Raw genomic sequence first — 18,260 nt, 5'->3', positions numbered from 1 at the left:
CCCGAGGGACCGGAGCCAACACGAGTGAACAGTGCCAGGACAGCCCGGAAGGGCAGGGGCTCGCTGGGCTGCAGGAACAGGACAGCCGGCAGTCCAGAGCATATCACCACAGCCTTGTTCTCAGCATCTCCTGAGCCTGACGCTGAAGAACTGCCCCCGCGTTCAGGCCTCCCAGCACAAGAGAGATGAAGTGCAGCAGGTCCAACACAGCTGGACACAGAGCTGCCACTACAGCAAGGGGCCGGAGCAGGCTGCAGGGAGTCAGCGGCAGCCGGCCTGGCCAGCCTCAGGGCCAAAATCTACCGAAATCTTTCCTTGAGCATCTCCTGTGGCAGTCACAGGCCACCAAGCCAGGCTTCCTGCAGGTGCAGGGACAAAGAGGCAATGGACACAAGTGGCACAAGGTTTATTCTGGTGTGAAATAAAGAAAAACATCCTTCACAATGAGGGCAGTTAAGCCATGGATGACACTGCCCATCCTTAGAGATTTTCAAAACTTATCTGGACATGGCTCTTAGCAACCTGATCCTTATTAGAAGCTCACCTGCCCTGAGCAGGAAGCTAGACTAGATCATCTCCAGAGGTCCATTCCAACCTAAAATCTTCTTGAGTCTCTAGAAACCGAAAGAAGCACTGCAGGTATGTACTGCAGTGAACTGTCTTTTTACAGGAATTACAAAACAAACAAGGAAGTCTAAACAAAAGCTCCCAAAGACTATTAATTCATATAAATAACTATCATAAAGACATTATAACAATGTCTTAATTGAAATCAACTGACTGGTATTGTTGCAGTCTTTTAGAAGTTATAAAAATACTAAGACAAAAAAAAAAAATTTCTGTGACTTGATCATTTGCCTAAAACATCAGTCAAAATTAAATGGATAACTTACAAGAACAAGGACTCCAGCTTCAAAAGAGAAAAGATTAACCAAATTCATAAATGTGCTGTCATGTTTCTTACCTTATTTACAAGAAACTGTCATCAGCTGGTCCTAACACTCAACCTCCCACCAACACCCAGAGCTAAAAATCTGTAAAAATGGACTTCAGTCATAGATATCTGAGTATACCTTTAAAGTTACAAAAAACAAACCAAAAACACACCCCCAAACATACAAATACAAGAGTACAATGGACAAAGCAGGGGGAAAGAATAGGAAAGTACAGTTTGTAGAAGTAGAGAAAACAGATAAAGTGTCAAAAATTCTGTTACCCAGACAGTGCGAGTTACAGTTCTGCGAAACAGACATCAGGAGAAAACTGAAGGGAGAAAAGCAAACATCACTATCTCACTTAAAGTTTTTGCATATGAGATGTAAAAATTTAACCCTAGGTAGCAATATAAAGTTTCAAAAGAAATCCTATGGAGGCAAAAGAAAATAGACTTTTCAGTTGGTGGGGGAAAAAATCCTAGATTTTTGAGGAAATGGTTGAATTTAATTTTTTAAGAAAAATTAATTCATTAAACCATTCTAAACCAGAAACTGTATTTATGATGACGTATATTTGACTATTGCTGAAAAGCATATCAGAGTTAATACATAAATCCTAGCAAGATTTTCAAGAACCAAATTAATTCACAGGACCAAAGTATTAAAATATTCTCTTTATGACTATTTGAATATCAATTTACCTTTTTAGAGAGATAAAATATTTCATTGATGGAAACAGTTTTCACAAACAAGGCATTTGAGCAGAAATGGTATATTACTGAAATGATTTTATTTGTGCCAAATAATTGCCAACTGACGTGAAAGGATGATCACGACAAAATTTATTACTTTATCATTCCTGGTGTGCACTGGACACGTTAGAACACACCAAACAACTGAGTTTAATGAAAGCACATCCTGTAACAGCCAAAGATTAAACTTTCACACAGTATTATTGTGAAGCTTCTTTAAAGTGTTTTTGAATAATAATCTTTTAATTGTCTTTAAACAACATCTATATGAATGAATCAATGTCATTGACTACTGTGTGCAACTGATCCCAGTCTGCCAGCCTTTTGGGGCTCCCCTAACTGGTATTCTGTTATTGTTTTCCCTGGCTGCTCCATTTGAAACGAGCCAGCAGCCTAAAGCAGGAAGGCCAACTGTTCCCCTAGTACTAACAAATGTGCTAATATGCACTAGTTTAAACTTGATCTATCAAGTGAATCAGTGAACCATGAAGGGTGGTGGGTCAATCAGGGTGTTCTGAAAACAAAGGCTCCTAGGGCAGCAGAGACGCTGTGCTCAGACATACATCTGTGCTGCTTTCAGGCCCCAGCCTTAGGAAAATGGGTTTATGTTACAAAAGTTAAGAGCCTGGAATCATGTCATTACCACCTACATTTATAAATACTTTATAGAACATTAGGAAAATTATACATGAGAAAAACTAACAATATGAGACAGAGTCGTTGATGTAACTATGGAGACACCACTGTTAATATTAACTAAGCTAAGTTAATGTTTAACATTAATGGTTTAATTAAAACTTCATGCATGAAGTTTCAGGCTTTCATATCAAATACCCGTGTGATAGATATTATAGAACAGCAGACAAAAATAAAATGCACTTTGTGCTTATTTTGCTACCTTATCATTTATTCTTAACCACATTTACTGTCTTTTGTTAGTTTACAAAGTTTTTAAGTAAAGCTTTTTCAAATCAGTTCTAAGTCTTATCTTGTTAAAAAAATGGATGAGCATTGACAACTGTACATTTTCTCTTATTTCTGAGCCTGCTTCAACCCTTTCAGAACCACTGTGTATTTGCAGGTGCAGAGGATTTCAGATAAAACAGTGAATTCTACTGACACAGTGAGTCCCCACATGCTATGCCTGTAAATCCTGTATAAAAAGATGTGATGTATAAATGGAGATCACAGAGTGGGGTGTGCACCAGGGCTGACACAAGGTAACAGCACACTAGACTCTGTCTGAGCTGCCCTTTGGGGCCTTACAGGAACCAGACCAGAGCCAAGGCTCCAGAGGTGCATGAAGATGGCAGTGGTTATCTTACAGCAGTTTAACACACATGTGATGTACAGATCAGATTTCAGGAACACTCTATCACTGAGCAAGCTCTTCATATCTAGCTGGCATGCACTGGACAGCAGCCACAGCAGGCAGAAAATAAGAACTTACTTAAATATGGGAGGATGGTGGTACATATATTTTATTACCCTGTCACACACACACAGGAAGAACCATAATAGCAGTCACTGTAACTAAATTCTAAACACTTATATCTGTGTGTGCTCACTCACATGATAACAGGCTTCATAAAAAATTATAGCTCAGTTAAACTTTAAATTGAAGTACTCTGAACAAAGTCAAAGCAACGGAGGACACTCACTGTGAAGATAACAAAAATGAACAGGGAAAAACCATGTATGAAACATTCATGCCAGACACAGATCACACTGTAAAAAGGAAACTGTGTACATGAAACTTATAAAATATAAAATATATTATAAAATAATTTTTTTAAATCTTCATTAGAAATCTCCAGATAAACTTTGGCTCATATTATCACCAATAAACTTGCTATTGTTGTTCCCTAATTAATGTATATGCATAAAAATCTAAAAACTTGTCAAAAAGTAAGGTAAACAAGTATAAATTGCATTTACCTGCAGAGGAAACACACCTGTCAGTAACATGTATTCCCATTTGTCAGAATATCTAAACATTCTTGACCAAATATATTTTTTCCTACTTTGATAAATCACCTGCTTTTAATTTGATCCATCCCAGAAACAATGAAAAAATCCTTCAAATAAATAATGCAGCAGTTAATGAAAAATTACTTTGTGATCAGACAGGCTGGAGGAGGAGGGAGGGTAGGGAAGTAATATTTACTGTTTCAGAAGGATAAAACCAGAAGCAGCCAATTCAAGTTCATTAACAAGAATTACTCCAGCACTATTAAAAAAAAAAAAAAAAGAAAAAGAAAAAACCTGCAGCAAAAACTATGAAGATCCTTTACTGTTTCACACAGAAATATCAGCTACCAAGAAATCAACAGAACTCAGCTGCATTGTATACTTTTAGTTCAGACTTAGAAGAATATAGACATTAGCAACTGGTGATATGATGAGGGTTTCATTTGGTTACATTTATCTCTCTGAGTCCTGTTTATTCCTGAAGTAGAAGGCAAGGAGAAAAAAAATGTACTGATCAGAGATCCAAAAAACATCTGTACAAGGTCTGAGCTTCTGGAGAAAGACTGAAGCAAGAACTAGAAAAAGCACTGCACAGAACACTTCTTTTTCAGGTTCAGGTGGCTTCCAATTACAAAGCTATAAAACAGAGGCTGCACCTCGAGGTCAAGGCAACCTGAGCTGGAGATACTGCAGCAATTTTTTCTGTGACCATATGGTATCACTGCTCCTGATAGATGGAGAGTAATCTAGGAACAAAACAGACATTTGCTCCTTATGCAAATGTCCTTGCCTTTATGGGTAGCTGGAGATCTACAGGAATCCTGGCACTTCTGCAGACTGAGATACTTCATGATAAAGTCTTTCAAAAGGGGAAAAGGAAAGGCACTTTTTAATACACATTTTCATTGGGAAAATCCAAAGCATACTGTAAACAAACAATGCAAGAATGCACCATTAATAACTTATGTTGTTTCTTTAATATCTGCTTGTGAAACTTTAGTAGAAGCACACCATCAATTCTTATTCAAAGTGTTGTTACAAACACTACAGATGTACAAGATTTGAATTACATAGTCTGGCTCAGTTTTAACAACTCAGCTGGGGTTCTAATAGTGTGTCACAAGATAGACTGCTTTTCTTCTGTAATGAACAAACTCATTTGCTAGAATCTGTAAACAGAGACACTTTTTGGAGTTAAATCAGAGTTCGGTATTGGGGAAAGGATATAGTTTTGGTTATCTAAATCAACAGTGTGCACATTCTGTGCCTTTCAAATATAAACTACAGTGAAAGGCTTGGACTTCTTGTGGGGCTCTTTTCCCTATATGGTGAATATTTTTTCTTAATTTTGGTAGAGTTTCCATAAAATAAAAAAACTCCAACCAACCAACCCTACAATTGGTTAAACAAAGTATCCTGAAATTGGCATTAGCCTAGGCAAACACAGAAAGATACTTTTAAAGTAAAGAATTGCATCCCATCACTATTGTCAATAAATTGAATCAAAGAATTGCATCAAATAATGCAACAAGAGTCCTACAGAACCTTAAAAGCACTGTCACATGTGAATTTATGAAGATGAGGAAAGTCTCTCCCATTAGGCTCCTAAAGAATATGGAGGTCTCGAGTGGGATTTCCTAAACCATCACCAGAAAGTTCCTGAAGAGTTCCCAGAAGTGCAACTACTGTAGTACCATCAGGTGTGATACAATTTCAAGTGAAAATATCAACTAAATACGTTATTTCTTTCAGAAGCAGATTTCCCAGAAGACTCTTCAGTCAGAGTAAAGAAAACCACTTATTTTCAGTAGCTTCTAAAACTCTTCCAAAAATAACATCAATTTGTTCCATTTTTACAGACATATTAGACAATTATTGTCACTTTCCTAGATTTACACTTGACCACGTATTCAGTAGTAAATATTCGCCAGAAATAAGATTCCTATCTATGTCTTAATTTCCACAGGCAAGATGTTTCTGAGCTTCAGTCAGCCTCATGTATTGCCAACAGAAATAAATATGACATCAACCTCAATTAAATGCTTACCATTTAAAATCTCCTTCAGATGTCTAAACCATGACTGACAATGATCTTCACTTAAGTTATTTAAATGGATAGCACAGTCTGTAAGCTTATTCTCTTCTTTATTCAAGCATTTAAAAATTGTAATACCCAACAAAGTACCACCTTTCTTCTGCCCTGCAAAACGACGACGTTTCAGTTTTACTGAAAATACATCTTTCATTTCAATAATCTCCTCCTGAGCCTGTAAAGCCACACTGGAATCACCTGTAAGGGGAAAAAAAAAACAAAAAGAAAAGCATTACTACAGTGATTGGGAGTAACAACCAAAAGTATTGTTAGGGCTTCATCTCTAGGTTCACTTCTTCCATCTGTTCATGCTTGCATTGAAACTTACGGCGTATCATTTCCCTCAATCACTGGTCTTTTGTTTTACCAACTTTGTTATGTACCCAGCTGTACAAACAAAACAATTTCAAAGAGGTTATTTACTCAGCTTTCTGGCGTTCAAAAAAATTAATAAAATTTCACACACTAAGAAAGAATTTTTTTGAATTCACATTCAAAAAGCAAATTCTTTATTCTGTTCACCTAAATCACAGCAATCATAGCAGTCATACTTGTAAATCATAGTGTGCTATGACCCAAGCTGACTATATGCTCACTGTATTTTTTTGTTTGATACAACCATTACCTTTTGTGTTTACAGCAGAAACGTGTCAGAAAACAGTTAAGCAAAAATAGACAAATAAGCCAAAACTGTGTTACCCATTTTTGCTTTCATTTTTGATTTATGAATTCAGTTTAGAAGACAAGAAAAACAGTTTCAAAAAAGTTCTTGTGACAGTTCGAGATCCTCATCCCAGGGGAGATTTGTGTTAGGCTAAAGGAAGTTTTTTTTTTATTGGGGCTTTTATTTACATGGATGCTGTGGCTGCAGATGCTACCACTTCATTTCCAAGTGCCTTTTGGAGATGCATCAACTGAGGCACTATGGTAGAGTCTGCTTCTTTTTCTGCTCTCTTGAGCTGCATTCAGATTCCTCAAAACCAAAGTCAAATACACAAACTGAAGGAAAAATATCGGCATTCCTGTAGGTATCAGATTCTTTGGACACAGAATCTGAAAATTTTCCCTGCTTTCTTCATAATTACAGCAGATCTGATACAGCACATCAATAAAGGTCCCTTTTCAGCCCAAGGCAAGAAATGCTAGAAACCAGAAAACTTCCCCAAATCTAGCAACAACTCTGATTTCTCAATAGCAAAAACTGTAGCAGATTCTGTTTGATGAACAGTTGATACATGCTGTAGTGGAGTGTTGTCAATTTTAATTGTCACCCAGGGAAAGATGGACAGCACCACCTACTTCATTACACCACATGAAGCTGAGGGTTTCAGAGTCATATACTTTTTCTGGGTAGGAAAAAGATGACTTTGTCAATTCTTGAAACAGTTTGATACTGGCATTTCTCAACATCATTTCTGGAAGAAGGCTATGCAGCGATCATTTCTCTGTCCAGGAATCCTGGATGGCTTCTCCTCAGCCATGCTAACACAGCTAAAGCTCAAGTCAGTATGACTTCTCCTCACAATTCTCAACAAATTCATTTTTCCCTGTTCGGTACCAAATTACCTGCAACAAACAGAAGCATGACCTTATTATACTTCCCACATATTTTTCCCAACTTGTTAGACTTTATCATCCTAGTATCTCCAAAAATCAGCTACTAAGGTGTAAAACTGGACTGAAATCATTCCACTCTTAGCAGGAATACTGTGACAAGTAAATGTTGGTGTGCATTGAGATAGTACACAGGAAATTGTCTGTAGTGCATATTTTCAGAAGTACACAGCAAATAAACAGGAGAAAACTCACCTAAATAATTTTTTTAAAACCCCCAACATAAATCCTGAAGTACTGTACACAACTGCTGAAAAAGTATTTTCAGTCACTGAGGGAACTGAGGGGGAAAAATACTGTATGATTTGAACCATTTGAACTATGATTTTACACAAACTCAAAGTGAACATTGTACAAAAAAACTTGGTACTAACATTACTAAACCCAAGATCTTCATTTCTGTCAAAATTTGTACTGCTCTTCTAAAAAATTTCAGGGTAAATAGTCTTTGTAGGCCTGAAATGAAAAACTGACTGGTGATGCCCCAAATTACCTAAAACTACATAGTTTAATATCTACGTTAAAGACTTGTTTTAATTTTTAAAACAGAACTTTTGAGGGGGTCTGCTTAGATTTTTCCACAAAGTCTGTCAGACATACAGTACACTGAAAATGCCAGCATACAACCTCAATGCTTTAGGAGAAAGAAAATATAACCACAACCATTCTGTAGGAATAACTGAGCTGCAACTTTCATTTCCCCAGACCAATACAAATATTCTAAGTGGGTTTGCTTTTAAAATACTTTTAAATAATTAATTTAAAATAAACAAATCTTTAAAATAAATAATATTTTGGACTTAATTCAGTTTTGCTGAGGGTATCATAAACTCTGTGATGCCAATGTGCACCGCATAGAAGTTACAAACATTAATCTATTTATCCTGCACAAGTCAAGGAAAATGAAAGCCTGATAAAACATTTTTATTTCTCACTAGCTTTCATAAAATGATATTTAGTCTTAAGCCAGGTACGGTCTGCATTTTCTTTTCATGACTATTTCAGCCAGTTATTTACTTGCTTGTGCATCTTCCTCTTTCTCTGTATTTATCAAATTCTTATGTTGCTCAGATGCATATCAAAATTGTTTATATTTAAAATAAAACTCACTAGGCAGCACTAGACTTTCAAAACCACTATCTGACTTTGTTGGTTTTACAGGAATACATTTGCATATGCATCCTGGAAAAGGAATGCTGAATTGTAAAAAACCATCATCTTCAAGTTTTTCTAGAGAAAATGCTGAATTAGCTAGTAGGATTAGGACAGCCCATTTTCTCCTAAAATTGTAAAGAAATATGCATAAAATCTCAGGCATATTCCATAATTTTCATTGTCTCTGCTTACTGAAAATAAGACCATCACAAATGCAGCACAATTTTATAAAACAACCCACATAAAGAAAATTTAAGTCATGAGCTGTATTTATAAAATATTTCTAGAATGAGCTAACAACCAAGCTTACTTTTGCAATAAAGTATATACTGTATTACACACTTTTTAAACTTTGAAAACCGTATTGGCTCGTTAGTATCGTATTGGTTATTGCGAGCAGTTTCAGGACATTAACTGTCCTCTCACATTACTCAGAAAGATATTGGGTACCATCTGTTCTTGCAAGAGATTTAAGTGTACATCTATTAGATATCATGCTATTTATTTAATTCAGTACCCACTTCCCATTGTTGTATCTTCTGAAAAAAAAAAAGTCAATTTAATTACAAGGAATAAAGATAATCTCTTCTACCAGGCTGCCCTGTCATCATGAAAGCAGAGAAGGAACCTGCAAAAAGTAGGTTACAGGCGTTAGGGAAGAGCAAAACTAACAGCACTTAACATTTAACAAAGATCTAACAAAACCAGAATATATGGCACTTAAAAAAAAAGTTACTATAAGCCAAGGGCTTGTCTGAATCAATCTCAGCACATCTGTCTGATGTAGAGCGTAAACAGGATTAGAGTTGGATTTATCTGCTTGACGCTAATTGTACTCACAGTTTCTGCACATGTCCACTTTTTTTTTTTCCAAATACAGCATAAAAAAAAAGAAAAACCTGCCTGGATAGATGAATTTCTAGGAAGTTTTATGCCCCTATTTATCATCTCATAATTTCAAGCAATGACACTATCCTACCTTTTTCCTATTTATGGTAGTCAAATCTCTTATTTAACAAAAAAATTATGTCTGAATCAACCATACTGAGCTAAATCAAAAGATGAGGAATTAATACACTCAGAGTTTAATTGTAAATAGTAAACCAAATTTTAATTTGTTAAGAGTGTTAACTACCTCATGTTTACAGCAAAATTGATGAAAATATACACAAAAAAAAAAACAGTACTACTGAAAAATAAAACTGTTTTAAAGAAAATGTGGTATTTAAGTATAAACACCAACACTTCAACAAGGAACCACTTTTTGGACTGTTACCTTACCACAGAAGCCCAACATCTAGATGTGGTACTTAAGGACTTGATTTCCATAACAAATATCTGGAGTACATGGAAAATACCAGAAAACACACATGAAATATGACTATAATAAAAGTACAAGAATTGGACACAAAGCAAAGAGTGTTATACTCCCTTGGTCACAAATGCTTCCTATGACCTTTGGCAAGTTACCTAGCCCTCCTGACTATAATGATTAAATAAATCTTTTACACATTTTAGGCTCTCTGCCCCACTACGTTCTCAAAGTTTAGTTCCTTAATAGTTGATTGATATAGCTGAGTGCAGTGGAACTTAACAGAAATAATTAGAAATTTTAAAAAATCACCAAGACCATACTAAAGAAAATACACTGATCAGTACTTATTAAAGAAGTGGTTTATTTTAAAGCATTTATTATGAAATTTATTACAGACCATCCTATACCGTATGAACACTACTTTCAAAATAACCACTCGCGACCTAAAATAAAACATAACTATATTAATATAAACCTAAAAATAAAATAAATAGAATTAAAAATTAAATTATTTTTGACAGTATGTGTATAAATCTATGTTTAGGAATATTTAATATAATGTCTCTTGCATATAAACCTGCATCTATTAGCCCACCAGTTACTAAGCCCACTTTTCCCTCACTGTAAATCAGCAAAGCACAGAAAGCAGCATGCAGCTGATTCATAAAACCTCTACAGTTTTCAGCTACTTATTGATTAAGAAGGGCTGGCAGTGAGAAAAGCAGATATGATCATTCTTGCAAGAAAAGCCAAGAAAAACTGTAAAGCTTTTCTGGCTATTTAGCACTTATTTAACTACTCTAAACATGAGACAGAAAAGCTATTTCAAAACACATGAATTTTGAATGATTTCTTATTTCAAAAAGATAGGTCATGCAACACTTCTGGCAAAATTTGATGCTATGCCTCTTACTCTCTTCTGCAAGCAGAGAAAGCAAAATTCCAGTTTCTGCTTGCCAAAAGTATCAAACAGTAAGCTGAGGAGAAGGTGGTACAGCCAGGGCCTGGTTTTCGTTTGAAGATTAGTTTTACATTACTCTAGTCCTTTAAAAAGGTGTTACAGGAGAAGTTTAACACAAGCAAGGCCCTAATCCAGAAATACATTTCTCAGACTGTATGCAATGACCTGCTTGGGAGCAGCAAGGAGCTCAGAAAGTATTACAAGGGACTGCATCTCACTTTCTGCAGAGCTGGAGAGAAAAAGCAGGGTGCAGCTACTCACTTCACCTTTTAATGGCAGCTATTCACTTGCAGCAGCAGCTGTATTCCTTCAGGGCAGAAAACTGAGCTTAAAAACATCTGACAGGAATACAACCCATTTTCTTTCTCCTTCTCTAGAGAACCTTAGGGAGAAGTGATGTATTTTGCCAAGCAAATGCAATTCCTCCCTGCTAATCCCTCTCTCAATACAGACACCTACCCTCGACTCCCCTGCCATGACTGTGCAGTCCAGCCCTTTCCCTGAAGTCTGGCTCTGGGCAGAACCCAGCTGAGTCAAATCAACTCCTAAAGTAACAGAGCTTGCCCGCTTTTCTGTTCCCCTGGCTTAGTCTTCTGACACATGGTTTAGTACAATCAGTTCAACACAAGTCCTACAAAACTAGAGATGCTACAAAGTGCTACGAAAATTCACAGCAGGGAAGAAGGAAAAACTGGGACTGTTTCCTTTCATCAGCAGGAAGTCAACATGGCCTGAGCCAATCTGCTGTGCATTTTCACTTCCAATTGCTAACTCCCCAAAGATCACACAGATCAACAAGAAGTTGGAAAATATGCACAATGGCTTCTCTTAATTCTTTCGAGCTCTAGTGACATCTTATACATTAAAAAATAAATTATAAGTCTCAGAATAAAATTCCACTTTACAAAACAATAATGATACATTCAATTATGTTTCACTGGACAAGGAGCTATTCACTATTCTAGCTTAAAGAAGTCATCTTATTTTAAACTACTATCACAGATACCTACCTCTAAAAAGAATATTTTTATGAAGAATAATGGGCATATTTTAAAAATAAAATTCCAAAACATATTTGTACTTCAGGTTTCAATTTTTCAACACAATACTAGCCAAAAAAACCAAGTAATTTTCCTTTGCAAATCTCAGTCATGGGATAGAGGCTTACATTACATAACAGAATAATTTCATTGTTTCTAAACAATTTTACTATATTCACAGCATGGGTAAATCCATGTAAAACTGTAACCTCCTACCTTTCATCTTCCCCTCTTGTCCCTCACCACTTTTCAAATGGTTCTTTCCCCAAGACACCACAACCAGCTGATTCCAGCCCCTGTTCTCCACCATATCTGTTAAAAACAAATCCTCAAGCTTCTGAACATCCCTACCAAACCATAGGGCTGTTGCACATACAGCCCCTGTGCACAGCATCCTATCACAGCAACTGAAAGAAGGGCAGCTTTAGGGGACATTTGGTGTAGTCCTTGAAGTCTTGATCTGGATCAGATTCAAGCAATTAAAATTTGGCTGAGTTTCAGTATAGCTTTAAAAGATGGCAATAGGCAAACTTCTGAAAAGAACAACCATCACCAAACTACTTAGCTGTGGCTGAACCAAAAGAAAAGAGGATCCCATACTGTAAGAGCATAGTTGAGTACAGCTCAGAGGCTGGCTTTGCTGGAGCTGAGGCCTTGTGAGGAAAGGCCAGGCCTGGGGACTTCCCCTCTGAGCATGACCACATCTCAGAGTGATGCTCATACACTGCATCCTGGTCAGCAGGCCATGGAAAAGGCCCTTCCTCTTGTAATGAGGCTCATCAGACATCTATCCATCAAGCTTTCATTAGTGTCTTGACTCAGCTCTCACACAGAGCAGTGAAGCACGCTGCTTATTAACTACAGGCTAATGGCAGAATTTCATTAGAAAAACATACTGACACTGGCAGTTTGAAAAGAAGTCAGATAGCTTATTGAGTAAATACCTCTGCAAAAAAAAAAGTGTGATTGAAGCTTTAGCAGAAGGCCTAATGCTGTTCCAGAGAAAAAGCTTCAGCTTAAGGAAGAGTTTCCCCTTCATTCGACAAATACATTTGAGGGAGATGATGAATTTAAAAATAGCATAAAGATCTATTGGGAATAATGCTAGAACAAGGTAAGCTGAAAGGAAGCAAGGCAGACAAGGACTGATTCCCATCCTGAAGCATTTGAAAGGATGCATAAAGCAAAAACTTTGCTTTTAATAAGTACACTTTCTTATTAACACCAGAGCAAGAAAGAGGTCACTGGAAATGTACTATAGAAAGCTCTACATTTTATATTAAGAATATGGCCCACATAATGCCTGATTTCATAATATGATTTGACAAGTAGCTGCAAACCTTTTGTTTAGTGGCTTAAACTTTGAGGCTTTTCATTTAGTAAGAGGACTTATGGTACAAACATCAGAGTAACAACATGGTAAATAGTATCACTGATTTCCATCATTTCCCAAAACCTCTGCAAACATATGTATCAGATTAAATGACTGGTCTTACACAGACCAACCATACACCCACCATAAAATGGAAATTATTTTGCGAGAGATTTCTGAAAGAAAGAGAAGACTGGTATCTAGTAGCCTACATGATTTAATAGGATGGGCTAGCAGAGCTGAAATATACTAAAGAATCCCCAAAGAGGAAACATGAGCCTAATTTTACATTTCCTTGAAAGCATCTCGCATATACACAGTGTTTTGTACCTACTAATTTATGCTACAATCACGGCAACTACTTCTGTCATTTCAGAAAATAAGGGGAAGTGGGGAAACAAATGACCTCTTATGGCCACGTAACATTACTGAGTTTGATTAATACAAGTTAACAATTACTTTTACTTGGAGTCTTACTTGCATTAGATCTGCCTCAGCCTCAAATACAGATTTAGAAACCATCCATATTGCTAAATATCAGTGTTCAGGGAATTCATTATGTCTCAAATATCTGAATTTCAGTCTCTTCTGGAAAAGGTTTTCAAGAAATATTTTCTTCAGGAAAAAAGAACAAGCAGCCCATTCTAAAGACAAGTCAATTTCCTTCTGTAAACTGTTGATAATTCATGTACCCTAGCAAGTGATGCTTTTAGTTATCAAAGCATAGCTATCAGCTGCTAGATGAGCTCATCCATGAACTTCTATATGTTTGGCTTTATCCTCATTGATCTCTGGTCTATTTCTTTTTTTACAGAGATTTATGAAGGAAACTCTGTGATCCTTTGTATCATTGTATCTGCATCTCCTGCACTAGCCCAAGGGCAAGAGATGGCAATAGCACCACCAGAACCCTCTGACAAGCATAAAACCCTTCCCTCACCCCAACGCTCAGTTGCCACTTAGGAACAGGAAGAATGCAGGCTACACCACTTTGCCTGCAGGGATGAATGAATCCTGTTTTGTTCATGTATACCACACTAGTAACAAACTTAAAAGAAAAGCACCAAAAAACCTCCAGAATTGTATTAGATTATCTTTATAATATAGATTTTTTTCCCCCTTTCTCCTTATGGACATGTTACATCCATATTTCTCTAACTTTATAAAATATTTTGTCATATCAAAAATATCATTTATATTACACGATAGATGCACAATACAAAAATTACTTGGAATGCAACACCAAATTTAAGATATTCTCAGTCAGTTGTGCAGTATACAAATTAGCACTTCATATAAAGAGAAGGCTTACAAAATGCAACACTCCAGAAGCTTTCTGGTATTACAATTATTTTTATTATATAGAATTGACTTTATTTGCAATGATGCATAATTCTTTGACTGAGGAAATTACATTCTCTGTCATCAATTTTAATTTTTTTTTTTTTGTAGCTTAACACTATGACATAGCTCTCACAAAAGATTTGATACCAATATGATGTGACACAACTGAACCAAACCTTAATTTAACTCACAGTGAGAAATCACAGGATTAAGTAACACTGTGCAGTCTTTTAGAAAAGTTTATTGCTTCCAGATGGATGCAAGTTTCCTTTCAGCACTGATTTTATCTTCTGTACACAGGGTGCCAATGTTACTATAAATATAGTCAAAAGCAGTTATAAAGATAAATTATTAAAATATTGACATAAACAAGCTCATACAATAGCTCCTCTCTGCACAAAGTAAGGACAACTACATTAGAGTGCTGTCTGTCTCCCAAATGTTCGATAGAACAACACGCGCACCCTTTTTAGAAATTACAACCCGTACATGAACAAGCACAAATGTCCAAGGTATCCATAAAATGATTTCGAATTCCAACTGCGTGCTCTTTGCCCCATGTTGTGTAGTGCCATGTGTTTCCCTGCATGGTGCCACCAGGACACCCACCTGTGCCCGTGGATCTGCACCGAGCTCAGGGCACGCTCACTGCATCGAGCAGCAGACACGCTGCATACACACTGCAGCACACCCGTGTCAAGCAAAAACTGATAAGAAATATCTTTGAGCTAGCTTAAATTTTGGTCCACTGCATCAGACACTTATAAAGTCTATCAACAGGCCTACAAAATGTTTACCAGAAAAAATAATTCTAGGGAATATCTGATTAGTCTATAAAAATTTATATATAATGCTATTTTGAAAATTTAAATACACTCAAAATTATCAGGTGAAGCCCTTAGAGTTGTTTTAATATTTTATGTTGTTATACCATTCAGAAATTACATTAATAAATGGTAATGAGCCATTTAAAATATTGTTTGAAATTTTCATGAGAGTCTCAAAAATCTGGAGATCTCCATTTTGAATTGTGACATAACCAGTGCATAAAGTAGAGTAAGTTAATGCATTTTAGAGAACATGCAGAATTCATAAAATGCTTTATGAATAAAACATCACCATTGAGTACCATGAAATTCAAAATTAAGTACAGAGGTAACTTTCACTTTTATATCAAACTACTATATTAGTATACTAAGTACATATACAGAAACCTACCTATTTTCTGACTGCTTTAAAACAGAGCCACTCATCAAAAAAACCCTCCAAAAAAACCCACCCCCAAAACGCTCCACAATGTCTGCTTTGCATCCTGGCATGCACCAACAACTTCAAACAAATCTCTCCAATGTACTTTAAGCAAGTTCTTTGGCACCTACCACCAACTCCTCTTGTCTCCAGTACGGTAACTGCATGTGCAGTTCACATTTACATATCCATTCCTAATCCTGGTACTAAGTACTAAAACCAAACAGAGAGATTACTGATTGACATATAAAAAACAAACAAACAAGCAGATCAGTTTCTGATCCGTCTTCACTGTTGAATAAATACATCAGATGACAAAGATGCACTTAAAATCTCCCATAATATACAAAAAGTTTTACTTCCTCAAACTTTTAAATGCTAGCATTACACCAATATGCACGGGGATTACCACTATGAGGATGAAGTAAGTATTTTACTCGCAGATCCTATGAATTTTACTCACAGCATCACAATCCTGCATATGGTTGCAGAGTCAGGGAGCAATTCCCATTCAGAGCACCCAAACAGCAAGATGCATCTTCAGACTCTTCAGCACGCACTTGCACAGTGTGTTATTGTTACTATTCCATGCATATTTTACTTTATCACAATATTAAACCTATTTTTCCTCATTTAAAAGTAAATTTAAGAAATATTCGTTTTTACACATATCCAGCAGCACATTACACATCATACAATAATCTCTGATTTAGCCATAAAGTGAATTAGTGCAAGAAAATTATCACCACCTGTGTTCAAGAAATAATCAGTATTGATATCTTGGCACACATCTTTAAGTGGCTGACATAACAAATGGGAATGGATGTTTTATATTAAGGGTTTTCTTCTGTGAACATCAGAAATCTTCTCAAATATATTTGTGTATAAATAAATATAAATTTTCCCATAAATAATTATTTAAATAAATATATTTTTTTCCATAAATATATTTATGGAAAAATACCATCAAAGCATATTGAAGTTACACTTTTTCCCTATCTGAAGCTGATCAAACTAAACCAATTGCAATTGTTTCAGACTCTTATCCTATACAAGAGACTCTTTCAGACTCTTATCCTATCCTATCCTATGTCTTTGGAATTTACCTTCCTTTCTCCACAACAAAAATAAATCTATTAAAAAACCCCAATACTATAATAATTGGAAGCAGTCATATGAACAATATTTTCAAGGGAATTATGGGTAAGAAATTCAAGTTTCCTATACAGTCTGCTCCTGCACTGTAATTCTTAACCAACATTTAATAAAATTAATCCCTTGGTATTTTGTTAGGCAAAGAACATACTTTCTTTAAATGGTACTGTTCCACCAATAAAAAGAAGTACCTTGCAAATGGAAGACTAGGCATGCTGCAGTTCAAATTTTATCATCAAATCTTGCTTGGCACTGCAGACACTGGTGGAATTGCAGACTAGTGATGTGTGTGCTTTCACTCAAAATATCATTTAAATATAATTCAAATGGTTTCTGGTATGTAAGAGCAGCAATACCAGGACAGAGCAAACATCCATCTGTCCCAGTATCTTATATCAAACCATAGCCATAAGCAGATGCTAAGAGAAGAGAAGGAATAAAGGAAGCATTTATTCTGTTTCCCATTAGTACTTTTCCATTCCCCACCTGTTTTCATTTGGGACACCCTGAACTGACTGTGGTTTCTACACATTTAAGAGTAGTAAAATGAGGCCTTCTATCTTCATCTGAATCCACGAAATCTTTTAGCATTAACAATCTTTTGGCAGTAAGTTTTACAGTTCTCTTATCTATTCATTTGGTTTTCAGCCTGGTTCTGCTCAGCCTTATTAGAAGCAACTTATTTCTTATGCTGCAAAACTGCCACCTACTTGGTCCAGACTCCATCTCAAGTACTTTCCTTTCAGACCAAAAAGTGCCAGCCTGGTCTGTCACTCTCATCCAGAAGCCATTATGTACCTTTAGCATTGTCACCCCTTGAACCTTCTCCAGTCCCACATCGCCTTTGCTGAGGACACCAGAACTGCACACAATATCCAAGATGTGGTTAAATAACTGCTGGTTTATAGAGCATACAAACATCTGCTTTAGTCTCTACTTACATTCGAATTATCCTAAACATAATAATCCTAACAACTGTTTAAGTGACAGATGACATTTTCCACATGATAAACCTATAATCATGCACATTAGGAACGGTATAGCTACAGCTCCTGATCTTTATTCCAAGCTGATGGCATTCAAGTAAGAGATTGATACACTAATAATTACACTATGTGTAATTATTCCCACTCTTGGACTCACTGTCCTGTTGTCTAGTCAAATCTGTAAAACTGCCATGCCTTTGAAGTTGTGCTGTAGGAAAGAACTTACTTTATTGCTCTGCTCTCGCATAAAATCAATATTGCTAAATGCTAATGAAAAAAAACCAGCATCTGCTTTAAGCAAGACAAACATTTCTGTCTAT

The 18,260-nt window shown here is 36.2% G+C and overlaps 1 protein-coding gene across 4 annotated transcripts in view; it reads right to left on the bottom strand.

Moving 5' to 3' along the window:
- CERKL (ceramide kinase like) overlaps positions 1–18,260 on the bottom strand; it is a 51,951-nt gene that overhangs the window by 25,073 nt on the left and 8,618 nt on the right. For 3 of the 4 annotated variants that reach the window (XR_008431826.1, XM_053947700.1, XM_053947701.1), the window contains exon 2: positions 5,706–5,948. Coding sequence is in view for 3 of the 4 variants with exons in the window: in XM_053947700.1 (XP_053803675.1) it covers positions 5,706–5,948 (243 nt within the window). In the remaining variant the exon portion in view is untranslated. The remainder of the gene's footprint in view (positions 1–5,705; positions 5,949–18,260) is intronic. The other variant, XM_053947702.1, reaches the window with a different exon arrangement.

The sequence above is a fragment of the Vidua chalybeata genome, chromosome 7 (assembly GCF_026979565.1).
Source record: "Vidua chalybeata isolate OUT-0048 chromosome 7, bVidCha1 merged haplotype, whole genome shotgun sequence".
NCBI classification, from domain to species: Eukaryota; Metazoa; Chordata; class Aves; order Passeriformes; family Viduidae; genus Vidua; species Vidua chalybeata.
This window is presented reverse-complemented; position numbering and strand designations above follow the sequence as displayed.